Raw genomic sequence first — 14798 nt, forward strand, 5'->3', positions numbered from 1 at the left:
TATAATAGTTCAATTCTTATTTGTTAATTATTCTGAATGTTAAAAGATTATTGTCATGAAAATTAAATGAAAAATTAAGAGCACTACTTAGAAACAAAGTGCCTCCTCAGTAGAAACAATGTGTCCCTAAGTAGTGGTTACTAACATTACATATTATCATTTGCCTTTTATCTCCTCCAATTCAAAGGTATATAAACATTTTTGGCAATATGAAAAATTCTAACCAACTTTATATTTTACTTTTCCTTTTCAAATCCTTGAAATTTTCTGGTATGCATGTAAAATTAATGATTTGTGTCAAATTTCTTAGACCTCCCTTTAGAATAGCACATCGTGATAGGTTGGCTAGATTATACAAAGTGCTTCATGTTAATAAATATAAAATATTTACCATGGCATAAGTGATAGAGAAAAGTAGACAGATTAACCTCTTCAAGGAAAGTAAATACACAAAAATAAAAAAGAAGGTGAGGGAAAGAGTCCTTCCCCAATTCTCTACAGACATGATAAATCTGTCTTATTTTTAAGAGGATTCTTTCTATAAACCACAGGTGTAAGAATCAGAAAACCCCCCTCCTTCGTGTATAATCTACACCATTATCAGAAGTATTAAAATACTGATGATATACAAGTTCTAAAACTTCCATGCCATTTATTTCCTCTCCTCATTTACTATATAACTTTCTCCAAGTTGAAATTTTCAGTACCCAAATTAGGACACTTAGGTATTCTAAAAAAGCCTTGAATATTTACTGCTTCTCTAGAACTTCTTGTGAAGATGATGTCTATTACTGCTATGAACTTCCTGTTCAAATACATTTACAAGTTAGGATATTAGGGAGGGTAAACTAACCTACCACTATTTCATAGTTAATTCCCATAATCCTCTGCCACTTTGTCAGCAGGGTAGCTTCTTGTTGCATATCTTTTGTTTCCTGTGCCTCAGCTGATATCAACTGATACCCTGAAATAGTCAAAGCAATTAAGTTAGTGACACATTACAAAATTCTCCATATATTAACATTCTGTTCCAGAGACAGTGATTAGAACATGTCCTACAATGTCACACATATTTTTTCAACTTAATTTGTTCTTTGCAGTCATACATAACACATAGTATTCATCTTTTTAGTTATACATAACTTTAGTATTCACTTTGATATAATTATAAAAGCATGAAATATAACTTGTTATAATTCAGTCCCCATTACTTCCCTTTTCCTCCCTCCTCCCTCCCCGGTTCCCTTCCCACTACTTTACTGATCTTTCTGCCATTCATTTACTTACAGCTTTCTTTAAAATTAGTGTCTAGTGGTTATACATGATGGTGAGATTGACTGTGGTATGTTCATATATGTACATAGGACAGTTAGATCTGATTCATTCTACTGTCTTTCCCTAGACCTCTTCCCTTCCCTTCATTCCCTTCATTTACTCCACTGATCTTTCTTCTCTTTTAATAATTCCCCATCCTGTCTTATTTTGGGTGACCTTTCACATAGTAGAGAAAACACTTGATCTTTGACTTTTGGGGACTGGCTTATTTCACTTAGCATGAAAGTTTCCAGTCCCATTCATTTACTGGCAAATGCCAAAAGTCATTCTTCTTTGTGGCTGAGTAATATTCCATTGAATATACCACATTTTCCTTATATATTCATTTGTTGAAAGAAACCTAGGTTGTTCCATCAATTGGCTATTGTAAATTGTGCTGCTATAAATGTTGATGTCACTGTGTCACTGAGGTATGCTGATTTTAAATCTTTTGGATATATATCATGGAATGGTCATATTATGATCCCATTCCTAGATTTTTGAGGAATCTCCATACTGCTTTCCAGAGTGGTTGCACTAATTCACAGTCCCACCAACAATGTATGAGTGGACTCTTTTCTCCACATTCTCACCAACATTTATTATTATTTGTCAGACTCTTTACCCAGTAGATGAGTAATCTCACTTCTATACTTTACAGATTTAATTAAAAACTCCACTGCATATTCAACACCATTATCTTTTAAAAGATATCTTTTAAATCCTAACCATAACATTATCCAATTTAAATATTTAAAAGAATGAGGACTCTGGGTTGCTTTGGGATTCTCCTCTTCATCCTTTGGTGACTACAGTAAAAAGCCATGTCTGTCACCTCTATGTTAATTTTTCTTTTTTGTTTTCATTTGGTTCTACAGTGGGAAAAGGAATATGCTATTACTTAGCCAAGCAAAAACAAGTTAACAAATAATATATACAATTCAATGTATAGTGAGAAAATATAAATTTAAAAAAACATGACAAAATGAGATTGCACATAAAAATAAAAGACTAGCATGGAATCTCACTAACTGGCAAAAATAATTACAATTAAAAAGAAAATAGAAAAATATATAAATAAAAAGAAAAGAGGGAAGAAGCCCACCAAAAAAGTTACCCAAACAAATCAATTTAAAATGATTAACTCAAAAAAAAAAAAACTTGTGAAAAAGAACTTTACAATCACATTTCAGAGACACCTCTGTATCATCATGGTTCTGACTCTTTACCCAGTAGATGAGTACTCTCAGGTTGTCTTTTAAAACTCTCTACTAGGCAGTACTCTATCTATCCCTTTCAGCATTCAAATCTAAAATTTAAAGAGTGTTTCAAGGGCTGGGCTGAGGCTCAGTGGCAGAGCGCTTGCCTATGATGAGTGCAGCACTGGATTTGATCCTTAGTACCACATATAAACAAACAAAATAAAGGCATGTTCTTCACCTACAACCATAAAAAAGTTTTTTAAAAAGTGTTTCAAAATTCAAATTTCTCATTAGATGTCTCCTGTGCAGTAGGAATTCAGGAGCTCTCACTCTAGGCATATTCTGCAGATTTGTTACAACTTGGGTTAAAACGCCAATTCTGCTTTCACCTTGAGAAACTAGATCCAATAGTTCATAATTTTAAAAATATTTGGAGGGCTGGAGGTGCACGTAGGTCAGTGGCACAGCACTTGCCTAGCATAATGTGGCCCTGGGTTCATCCCCAGAACTGTAAAATCAAAGATTGGAGATTATTCCCCCAAAATAAGTGTTTTCTCTTCAAAATTAAATTAATTTCTGAGACAGATAACTATGCAGGAGTGAACACAATTTACAGGGAACGTTTAAGCCAAATTCTGGGAAAGAGAGATCAGTCCTACCTCCTCCAACCCACTTTCTCCTATTCCCTTGTGTTTACATAGCTGGGCAGGAACTTAAGCAAAGTGGGATTATGAATGGTCAATGTGGGTATTCAAGAATTCACTGATTAAAATAATCTCAGATTCATATTCATTCAATTAACCTATGTTGATAAAATTCTCTGTTCACACTTTTAAATAATCCCAAGACTAGTTTTCATGGATTTTTTAAAAAACCATAAAGTCTGGTTCTCTGTTTTTACTGAGAAGTCAACTTACATATCCAGACTTACACGATGTATAAAATTTCAGTGAAAGAGGCAATAATGACTCCTCATACTCCAAATGAAAAACAGTATTAGAGCAGACACATGAGAATCACTTAAACATTTCTGCTTTGTTTACTTTGTTTAAAAAAGACTCTGGGACTCCTGATTTTAAGTGTAGAGCCTCCCCAACTCACTTCCCACAAATATATGCACTTCTCATGAGCTGCCTTCACCAGAGTAAATATATGGTTCTGAATCTTCAAGATAACCCCACACTATCCTCACTATCTCCAGTTTCGGACTCTGAACATTTGTATCCTTTCCTTAGTCTTGATACTCACTTTAGTCTTAATAATATCTTTACCTATTAGCATTAAAATGGCAGAATACATTTAAAAATAGTGTGAATCTTGCATATCTCCCTTACAGGATATTTTGATAAGCACAAATATTGCTTTAAAATGATAAAAACAAGTTAAAATTTTCAGCAGAAAAGAAATGTAATAAAGAAAGAGCAGATATGTTAAAGAACTACAAAGCCTCTATATTATGTCTTAATAAAGGGTGGAATTCTAGGACTTTATTCAGTCCTAGAATAGTCCCAAAGCACCTAAAGCAATCTGTCAGGTAAAGGAAGCAACATACTGGCATAATCACAACTTAAAACAATGGGCTCTGAAAACATTTTAAATAACTCGCTAGATCCTAGATTTACAGTGAAAGAATTCTCAGAAGGTTTAATTTTTCTATATAATTACTTTCCACGATCAACTTCCCAATGATAAAACTTAGAACTCTTAAAAAATGAAGCAGTGAAAATGGCCTCCCAAAATTGAACAGCTTCATTCTAAGAATTTATAAAGACTCTCCTTTGTTTATTTTTAAATATTTTCTAATTGTATTATTGTTTGCTGAGGTACTGATATCTCAGCTATATAGAAGCAAAGGAATTAAATTAAAACTATGTTATATAACCAATTGAGTCCAAAAGGCTTCTGGTAAAACAAACAAAAATGTAGCAGAAAGAACAGACTGATTCATCAAGAAGACAATCAGGTATAAATGAACTGTTTTAATATATGAGAGCAATTAATCATATCTATAAATAGAGATTTACAAGCATAATGTTTTTCAATATTTTTATTAACGCACAGTATATCCTTATTGCTTATCTCACTTGTAAAAAATCACTTCTCTTAAAATACAATAAGAATGTCTTAGCCATGTTTACCTTCTTCTTCAATTGGTAATATGCTGGTGTTTCTCCTCAAAGATAAAGAATCTTCATCTTTTTCATAATTTTCTTAAAGATAAAAATATTTTATTAGTAATATCTGTATTAGTAATATCTGAATAACTAAGCACTTGAATTTTTCTAAAGGCACTATATTTATTTGAATCCCTAGATGAGAGTCTGTTTTATAAAGATAAACTCCACAGTAACCATATATTAAAAGGAAAGTCCCCCTGTAAATGGACAAACATTCTCCTGCAGCCCCATTGCCGAGTGTTGCAGTTAGGTAACACAACAGCATTTTCCAACCAACAACCTGACACCTACCAATAAACCCTTCCTGGGGATTTTAGCAATGAAAGATACTAATATACAAACAGCTCATGAATGACATTTCTAAATGTGATTCCTTCAAGGAATGGCTGGGGATTTAGTCATTATGGCTCATATAAATAATCCTGGTAGATCTGCATTCCTCCCGCTAAAGAGAAAACATTATGCTGACATCCAAAAGTAAGGAAGGTATAGAAAGGCAGATGCCTGCGCATTTCCAATTGAGAAGTGGTGGCTAAATGAATACAACATAGAAATACACTTTATGAAGTTTATGCATAGGATGGTGGTTCCACTTATTTCCAACTTTACTAAACCTTTTCTTTTCCTCGGTTTTAATAAATGGTTGAGGAAAAGAAAAACAAATGATTTTAGAATTAGAAAAATATCTGAGTAATATAAATGTGTAACTGAAAAGCAGATTAACCTGGCATTACCTTTGCTTACACTGGCATTAAAGAGAGACATGTCAGAATCTTTCATGATTTCCTCCCTTGACATGAGCTCCCCTTCCTGCTTGGTTCCTCTCCTCATTAGGGTCAGGCGCACAGTCTGACCTGTGTGTCGCAACACCTCTACTGCTTGTTGATTGGTGAAACCTTGGAGGTTGGTGCCATCTACCTGTGATAACAAGACGTTGAAAATAGATGGAGATTTGTACTGCTAACTCATAAAATGTATATTTACTGCTTATTACTGTGAAAAGAAAGGGGAATGAGTAGTTCTATAACTGGGTATGGACAATGACATTCCAACACTTGCTTGAGGACCAGTATTAACTTAGGTATGCTAGAATCCTTGAGGAGGGATAATCTAGATTCTGGGATAACACTTCTAGAAATTATGAGCCAAGAGTTTTAGGATGGGCCCAGGCTTATATGCCTTTTTAAATGTTACTACCAAAACATAGTGCTATGTGCACAGTAAATATTCATCCCACATGGGAGGATAGAACCAACAGATCACATATCAAAGATTTATCTGGAAAGCAAATACCTTTGGGGAAATATAAATAAATATAGACTAAAACATCATACTTTTAAACATTCATAAAATCACAATGAAAACTGGAAAAGTAGACCAAACAAATGAAATGTTGAAATTCAAAGTCACTGATAATTCTTTTGAATTGCACAATGGCTGTAAATGTCATGCTTTTCTAAGCACAATGATAACAGCCACATTCGGCATTCAAATGTTTACTAAATGACTGAGAATTATGACATCTAGATCAGAGTTCTCCAAGACAAGAGTATCCTTACTACAGAGATTTCTGGAAGAATATAATAAAACTTCTAAAACTTTAAAAATTCATTGGTATACACATACACACATATATAATGTCTATATCAATTATATATAAATATATATATATATAAACATGTAGCAACATATATTTGAAGATACAGAAGGGTGGAAAGAAACTGAGGAAGAAATAGATAAATATTTTTATTAATGGGCTATTCAAACCAAAACTAGAGACTGTTGATCTAGATAACCATCTCACACTAAGGGGTCCTTAAATCTTCTATAATTTTTCTGGGTAAGACAGTAACTTGAACACAGGTATATGATAGTCTTCTTTTCCCATGCCTACCCTGATGATTCCTTTTTCACATAAACTAACAAATTATAGTAATGGAGAAATCCTGCAACAAAAATGGAAACAAATAATGAAAGTAAGTTCTTACACCAGTAACTTGAAGAAACTTCTACTAGCAATGGTCTGGCCCTGATCAGATCAAAGGCAGACCAACTAAATTTCTGTAAATGCAGGAACAGCTTGTCTGTTCTTTGAAGAGAAAATTCTTTCAAACAACATTCTTGCATTAAAAGAGGTGGATCAGTTGACACATGTGGATCCCAATCAGTGACTCTGAGTAATGTAAGCCTAGAGGCCACAGCAACCTGGGAGCATACAGCAGCACAGAATTACTGACATGTAATAAAAATCACCTTTGTGATGCATATGTGTAGGATACATGGATGTGTGCACATGTGTGTATACACACACACACAAAAAAAAAAAATTCTAACTGACTCCTATTTACCCTAAGAAACACAGAAAACAAATCTGTTCCCACGCAGAGCCAAAGTTCTCCACTGTGATGTTCACAAGCACTGGTTTCCTTTCTTTATTTTGTTTATCTACAAACAAATCAGGTGAAATTATGTATGGTAAATTTAAACTTATACCTTAATTCTGGCTCTCTCAATTCCCAACTATCTGAAAACCCACACAATCTCCAGTAAAATCCACCTCAGTTCCCATTTGTACAAGCACAGCTTTTTTTAAGCATGACCAAAAGTCACAGGACATGAAATAAAATGCCACAGTTCAAAAGAAGGTATGCACACTGTGCTATCAACCCAGGTATCTTCCTGTGAAGCTGTTATTCAAGTGAGCAAGAAAAAAGATAGTTCCTAAAATTTCCTTTCAAAATGATTCAAATTTCATTGTATACGTGGAAATCGAAATTATAGTTACAAAGAAAAATATGTATCTATCAAAAAAAAAAGGAAAGAAAGAAAACTTACAATGAAGGCAGCTTGCAAGATTTTAAGTACTGTAAAAACAAAGCCAAGAAATGGAAGACAGGATCATGCAATTTTCCCGTATCTCAGAGGAAAAGAATAAATAGATAAAATGATTAGTAAAATAAAACTGGTGACACACAGGCTGATCTGAGAAACCCAAAATACTTTGAAAGGCATTATGAGAAGAGAAAAGAAATGAGAAAAAAATAATCAAAGAAATGACTACAGGGAAGGGAAACTTACCCAAGTCTACAAATCAAAGAGACACATGAAAAATGAAAAAAAAAAAAAAAAAGAAAGAAAGAAAGAAAAAGAAAAAGAATCTAACACCTGGACATAGTCTGGTAAAGCTCTTCTATTTCAAAGATCAAAAGGAAAAAAAATCTATCAGCCTCTAGGCCCTGGAGAAAGTAGACTATCTAAAGAACTTCAGTAAAGAAATTAGGAACCAAGAGTTTAACCATGTTCAAATTTTATATTCTTTGAACTTCAAAACCAAAAAAAAATTAATCTAAAATAAATGAACTTTTTTTTTTCAGTACTGGGCATTGAACCTAGGGGTGCTATACCCTTGAGCTACATATACACACACCACTTTTTATTTTTTAGTTTAAGAAAGAGTCTAAGTTGTCCACCTATACTTAGACTTAAGATCTTCTTGCCTTAGCCTCCTGATACCTAGGATTACAGTATATGTCACTTTGCCCAGCTGCTACTTATTTTTATTACTCTTGTGGTAATGAAGAAAAAATTTTTAAAAAAACTTTAAAAAAATCTTAATAGTGAGATTCTAAAAAACTTCTTAAAATACACAAAATTTAGGCTACAAATTTTTCATTTGCAATAGATTGTTATTGCTCAATTCTTACATTAAGAAAAATCAAATGTGTGTGATTTTGTAAGAGTAATATGCCCCAAATTGTGTGTACAAAAAAATTATTTCCCATGTTTTTCAAAACTTAGTAACTTGGATTTTATAATACATTCCTTACCCAAATATTAGAGGACACTACTAGAAGAGAAAAAATTGCTATTTGGCTTTTGACTTCAGTTCAAATTGCTCTAGTATCTTCATCTGTAAAATGGAACTAAGGATATCTATATTTCCAGAATTGTAATACACAGCACATTGTACTGGGAAGATAGTCAAGGGCTGGCATTATTATTAACAGAATGAAGATATGAGTATTAAACATACAAACCCCAATATTCCCTGGGAGCAGTTTCTGTTCAATATATTCACATTCATCTACGTATGAGTCACACTTACCACAAACTCAGGAGCCCAGTTCAGACTCAATGACACCAAAGAAATGTGAAGTGAAATTAGGTACAATGGCAGCAAACTGCCTCTACACTCTCATGACGAAAAGATAACATCTCTTAATGTGCAGTGCAGATACTGCCATTTACAGGAACAATTTAGAGAAGAAACACTAGTTGGCACAGCTCACAGACCTAGGCTCCTTAGCATATTCAATGTAGACTGCCAAGCCCTCCTCCAACAGAGGCATTACCTGTAGAGAACCTGAAACTCTTAACAAAGTCACAGAATATCAAAAGCAACACTTGAAACTTTTTCTAATTTATATATTTGTTTAATATTTTATCAGTCATAATTAATCAGTCATAATGGTTTTGGCATGGATCACTGAATATCAAAATATAATAATAATTTAATTTAATAATAATGAGTTAATTATTATCATTAATATTAATTATAATAAAATAATTTTATCTAACAAGCTTGTCAAATTTGAAAACACAATAGACCTTTTTTCAAATAATCATTACATAGAATACCAACAAATGAAAAGGGGGAGGAAGGAATAGAATATTTACTCTATTTCCTGCCCTGTAATGCCTAGAGTGAAACCATACACATACACAGAACAGTCTGTGAAACAAGAATTTTAGAATAAAGTACTTTTAAGTTATAAAACAATACTCCCTAAAAATAGTAAGAAATAGTTTCTCAGTCTTCTCACAATATGACAATTACAAAATAAAAATAGACTATAGCTCCAATAGCTGCTGTCACAACAAAAATAGAACAAATAGACAAAAAAAGACTACAGTCGTGAAAATGCAACTACCATATACCAAAAGTCCACAAGATGGTGATATTTTGCACAAAATTAATGTGTGATCTAAAGTATTACGTAAGTGTCCCAGGATTTAGAGATGCTTCTAACTTTGAAGTAAGAAAATGTTGCTAGAAGTTGTCAAGTAAAACTCAAAATACTGATGACAAGGAAAGCAAGTGATTTCACTGAATATAAGAAAACACTCCAAACAAAAAGGCATTTCTATTTTTTGAGTCAACAATTTCCTTTATCATTGACCTTGCCTAAGAGGAATTATATTTGAGATTCCACTTACATAAGAATGAAGATAATGATAGGTTTAGAGAGAAAGTACTGTGAGACTCTTTCCAAGATGTAACCATTTTAGGCCCTCAAATAATTATCGCCTTAATCAATTAAAATGTACTTCTGTGCTAAGTATAACATCAGATATTTTGAATGTAGGACTTACTTATGTGCTAAGTATGACAACAGATATTTTAAATAAAGATCTTATTTGGTTCTCCTAAACAATCATACAAGTGACATTTCCTTACTCTAATTTTGTAGGTAAAGAAATTTTCAAAAAGATTGCTAAGAAGATACCAGAAGTAATATAGTCAGAAACTACATCAGAACTTGTGCAAGTTACAAGAAACATAGCTCAGTAAAAAAGTATCAGGGAATATAGTCAAGATATCCCACCAACCCTGGACTTCTTGTATTTTGGCAGCACTTCATCCTAGAAAGGTAGAATGTCTGAGTACCTACCATTTGAGTCTCTCTCCCTGAAACCCATGGTTCTTTGGGTTTCCCATCTTGATACATTTGATATCATTTGTTGCAATGTATCTTAGAGGTGATTACAGTAAAATTTAACTACTGGTGGTGCATTTATACCACAGAGTGGTCATTTTTACCAAGCTTCAAATCCAAACATCTACAACACTATTTCACATGAATTATTCAGTGAATAGTGTTAAAATATAATTTGCAGAAATGCAAATCATGGCAAATACAAAATGGCTTGCCAAAGATTTTAACTTGTTAATGAATGAAAGAACTAGTAAGATGTTGTAATTGGTTGAAGGAGCATTTAAGAAGCAAGAGTGTTTATACACAATTTAACACAGTATTAAGAGACCATTGCTGAGTTTGATACAAACTGTTTGATATCCAACAAACCATAAATCATTGAGATAATATATTCTTTGAACAGAAGTTTGTATCACTACTGGACTAGTCTGTGACTTTTAAATTATTATTAACTTTTAAAATTCACAAATAAAAATTATACACACACACATATATAATGTTTATGATGTACAAGCAATTTGCTAAATGGTTAAACAGAATTATGATAAGATCCATCAATTTCACTCCTTAGTATACATCCAAGAGAAATGAAAATATGCATAAAGCAGAACATTGTACATGAATGTTCACAGCAGCATTATCCATAAAAGCCAAAAAGTGAAAACAACCCACATATTTATCCAATGATGAATGGGTAAATGTGGTGTACCCATACAGTGACTATTAGTCAGCAATAAAAGAATATAAAGAACAGACACATGCTACAACACAGACAAACCCTGAAAACACTCTAAGTGAAAGAAATCAATCACAAAGGACCAAATCTTATATGATTCTATTTACATGAAATGCCTCAGAATAGGCAAATCTACAAAGGCAGAAAATAGGCTGGTGGCTGCCTAGGGCAGAGAAGATGAGGAAATTAGGGAGCAACTGCTAAAGGGTAGGGGTCTTCTCTTTAGAGTAATGAAAATGTTCTAAAATTGATTGTGATAATGAAATTCTAGCAATGTGAATATATGAAGAGCTACTGAAACATACACTTTAAATGGGTGAGGTTTTTGGCATATAAATGATATTTCAATAAAACTGGTTTTTAAGAAACTTTCTGATGAACTATTATAGATACAGAGGAAAAAGTAAATTAGTCAAATTTTCAACTTTTAATTCAGCATCATATATGAATTTAGACTCTATATCTATTTATTCTCTCTTCCTCCCTTTCCCTTAAAATAAAAACACAAGGGGACTAATTTGTATTGCATGGTAAAATGGAGATGCACTAGGGAAACCAGTTCTAGCAGGTAGCCAGACAAGGTGGTGAACTCAACTTGATTTCAAGACTTGAACAAGTGTGTAGGTAGGAGCTTCATAGCATTATACCCAAGAAGACTCAGGGAGATGCAATTAGACTCAAAAGGCAGAGATAAAAGAACCCTATATCTTTTTTTATTGTGGTAAAAAATATATAAAATTCACCATCTTAACCATTTTATTCACATTGTTCTATGACAGATCTATAGGACGTTTTCATCTTGCAAAATGAATCTCTATTCCACTGAGCAACTTCACATTTGCCCTTTCCCCAGCCTCTGGTAACACCATTCTACCTTCCATTTCTCTAAGTGTGATTAGTTCACACACCTCAAATAAGTGGAATCATACAGTATTTGTCTTTCTTGACTGGCATATTTTACTTTGCATAATATCCTTGAGAATTATCCATGTTATAGAAAGTGACAGGATTTCCTTCTTTTAAAAGACTGACTAGCATTCCACTGTATGAATATACCAAAATTTGCTTATCCACTCATTGATCCTTACACATCTGGTTGTTTCCATGGACCATGCATGATGTTGCTATACTCAAGGACTCTTTTATCTATGCCCCACCTCACTATCATTAAGATTCCTGAGGAACAAAAAACAAAATAGGCTTAATTAAGCATACACAAATACCTGTGAAGATAAATCAGCATTACCCAAGATGTCTTCCAAAGAAAGAAAGATTCCACTATTATAAAATTTGGAACCATCAGGGTAAAAGAGGTAAACAAGTTTCTCTACTGCAGGACTTCTCAGAGTCTTCAGTTTTTTAAGGTACACAGTGAATCTCTAAAAGACTATATAATATATATTTTTCACTAAACTTATTTCAATTAGGAAGCAACTGCTATGGGACTAATGAATTTGTGTTTCAGGAAGCAGTTTGTGAAGTCTAGTATTTACTGAACACTGATTTGAAGGTTAGATTCTTCTATACACTGCCTCAAACAGACATATGTACTGATGTCATTATAATAGCATGATGAACTGATCTAATTAAAAGTGGCTGAATCTGTTTGTTATTCTTTTATATTAGAGCTAAACGGTGATCTCTGCCCGTGGAGTCAAAGCAGGAGCATCATTCTGCTGATAAAACAAATGCCACACATCCCAAATTGAGACTCAAATACACTAATGGTCATTACATCTGGTCTTTACCTTTGTAGTATCTCCAAGGAGAACTGTAATAGTAACAGTAAGAAATTCATTACAACCAGAAATCAAAAATATCAGAAATTATTTAAGAAAAAAACCTTTGCTTTAGAATTGAGATCAGAAGAGCTTCTATCCAATGCTACTTTGTTTCCACAAAATAATAAAAAGGATAATTGTAATGAGAGCCTCAAGCCACTAAAGAAAAGATTAAATCAGTACAGTTAACTGTTTTCTCAGAACTGAGTATAAACTAGGAAAATGCATTCTCGACCATGAAATTTGACAAAGCTATTATTAAATGTGTAACTTACTGCTATAATTTGGTCTCCAATTTGAATTCTTCCATCATGTTCAACAGCACTGCTTTTTGTGATGCTTTTTACAAATATTCCCGAAGGTTCTAAGATTAGAAATAGGTTATTTTCGCTATTTACAAACACATTAAAAGAATATCCATCCTACATTCTCCAAATAAAAAGCTTTAATTGTGAATAAATACCTATCAAAAAGCCACACAAACAAAATCTCTAGTAGAAAGGATAAGGTAATTGTTTTGTTTGTTTAGAGTTACCTACACTAAATTATTTCTAAGGATGTTTTCAAATAATTTACCAAGCTATTTGAAAACATATAATGTTGATTAAATATTTCATAAGACACAGATACTAGAGGCAATTCCCAAGTTTAAAAAAATTTAAGATTTAAAATTACCTAATTTTTTATCTCCAATATAACCAGCAATGGTAATTCCTAATCCTTGGACATTTTTAGTGAGTTCCACATCAAATGTCTCACTTTCTTCATTTTTCTGAGTAGAAGCATCAACCTGAAATAAAATCAATAAATAAATATACAAAAAATAAACATGTAGAAAAAGAAAAAAACAAGTTCACAAAGCCATAGCTTTAACTGAGGAATAATATGACATAACAAGGTGTCAGAGAACTCTGTTAGAGAGTTACAGTAGAGATTATTACTTCAATCATGCAACATTGATGAACTGAGAATCACATTTTTACTCAGAAAGGAATGTTAAGATTGAACCTCCCCTTATTGGAGGGATACACTGTTTGTACACTTTTTTTTTTTAATTAAATGGGTTTTTCTTAACAAATTCTGTTTTCATAGATGACACATCTTCATTTCTGAAGGAGTCTAAATGTGGCTCAGTTGAAAAAATTCAAGTCTTGAATTCAGATCAACAAATACAAACCTAGCTTTGCCACTAGATTTTCTAAACATTAGTTTGCACAACTGTCTAACAGGAGAAGAGTAACAACAACCAGTCCAGCTACTATTTATTAAGCAGTTTCCATGTAAGAGGCAACTGACATCTTAATTTCTTATTCCTTATAATGATATGTTTTATATTCCTTTTATACCATGAGGTGGTACAATTACTGAATCAATTGTTCTATGAGAAAACAGGCACATAAACTATTTTAAAGACAAAGCACTAACAACCTAGTAGAAGTAGAATTCAAATCCTAAAGCTTGTTGTGGAACTGCTACTCTTAAATGACACACTGTATGGCCCACTTCTAGTAGAACCGACCAGCCACAGTGCCTACGTGTTAGCTGCTATTATTATCCGAAGTTTGTAGTTGATTTTAATAACACAAATATGGATAAATCTATCCTTCAGCTTTATTATAAATAGGCTGATGGCTCATTTTGAAAACCAATAAAATGCATGAAGGAAGTCTTTTAAACTGCCCTTTGGTAAATTCAGACTTTACTATGAAACTCCTTTGTTCATTAGGATTCCTCCTTTCTGGAATGACAGCTGGAAGTAGGTTCCTCAGATGTAAGCTTTTAATAACATTCAGAGTTGTTATTAAAATTATACAGTAGACTGAAGGCTCAGTTTTCCCACATTAAGCATTAGTGGACTGGTATAATTTGTC

The 14798-nt window shown here is 32.9% G+C and overlaps 1 protein-coding gene across 11 annotated transcripts in view; it reads right to left on the minus strand.

Annotated features, from left to right (window-relative positions):
• The window catches only part of Mpdz (multiple PDZ domain crumbs cell polarity complex component), a 151629-nt gene that overhangs the window by 83149 nt on the left and 53682 nt on the right, over positions 1-14798 (minus strand). For all 11 annotated transcript variants that reach the window (XM_077797035.1, XM_077797033.1, XM_077797040.1 and 8 more), the window contains exons 9-13: positions 13603-13717; positions 13203-13291; positions 5428-5611; positions 4655-4726; positions 858-964 (exon numbers count right to left, since the gene is read on the minus strand). In XM_077797035.1, coding sequence (XP_077653161.1) covers positions 858-964; positions 4655-4726; positions 5428-5611; positions 13203-13291; positions 13603-13717 — 567 coding nt within the window. The remainder of the gene's footprint in view (positions 1-857; positions 965-4654; positions 4727-5427; positions 5612-13202; positions 13292-13602; positions 13718-14798) is intronic.

The sequence above is a fragment of the Urocitellus parryii genome, chromosome 4, assembly GCF_045843805.1.
Source record: "Urocitellus parryii isolate mUroPar1 chromosome 4, mUroPar1.hap1, whole genome shotgun sequence".
Classification (NCBI taxonomy): domain Eukaryota; kingdom Metazoa; phylum Chordata; class Mammalia; order Rodentia; family Sciuridae; genus Urocitellus; species Urocitellus parryii.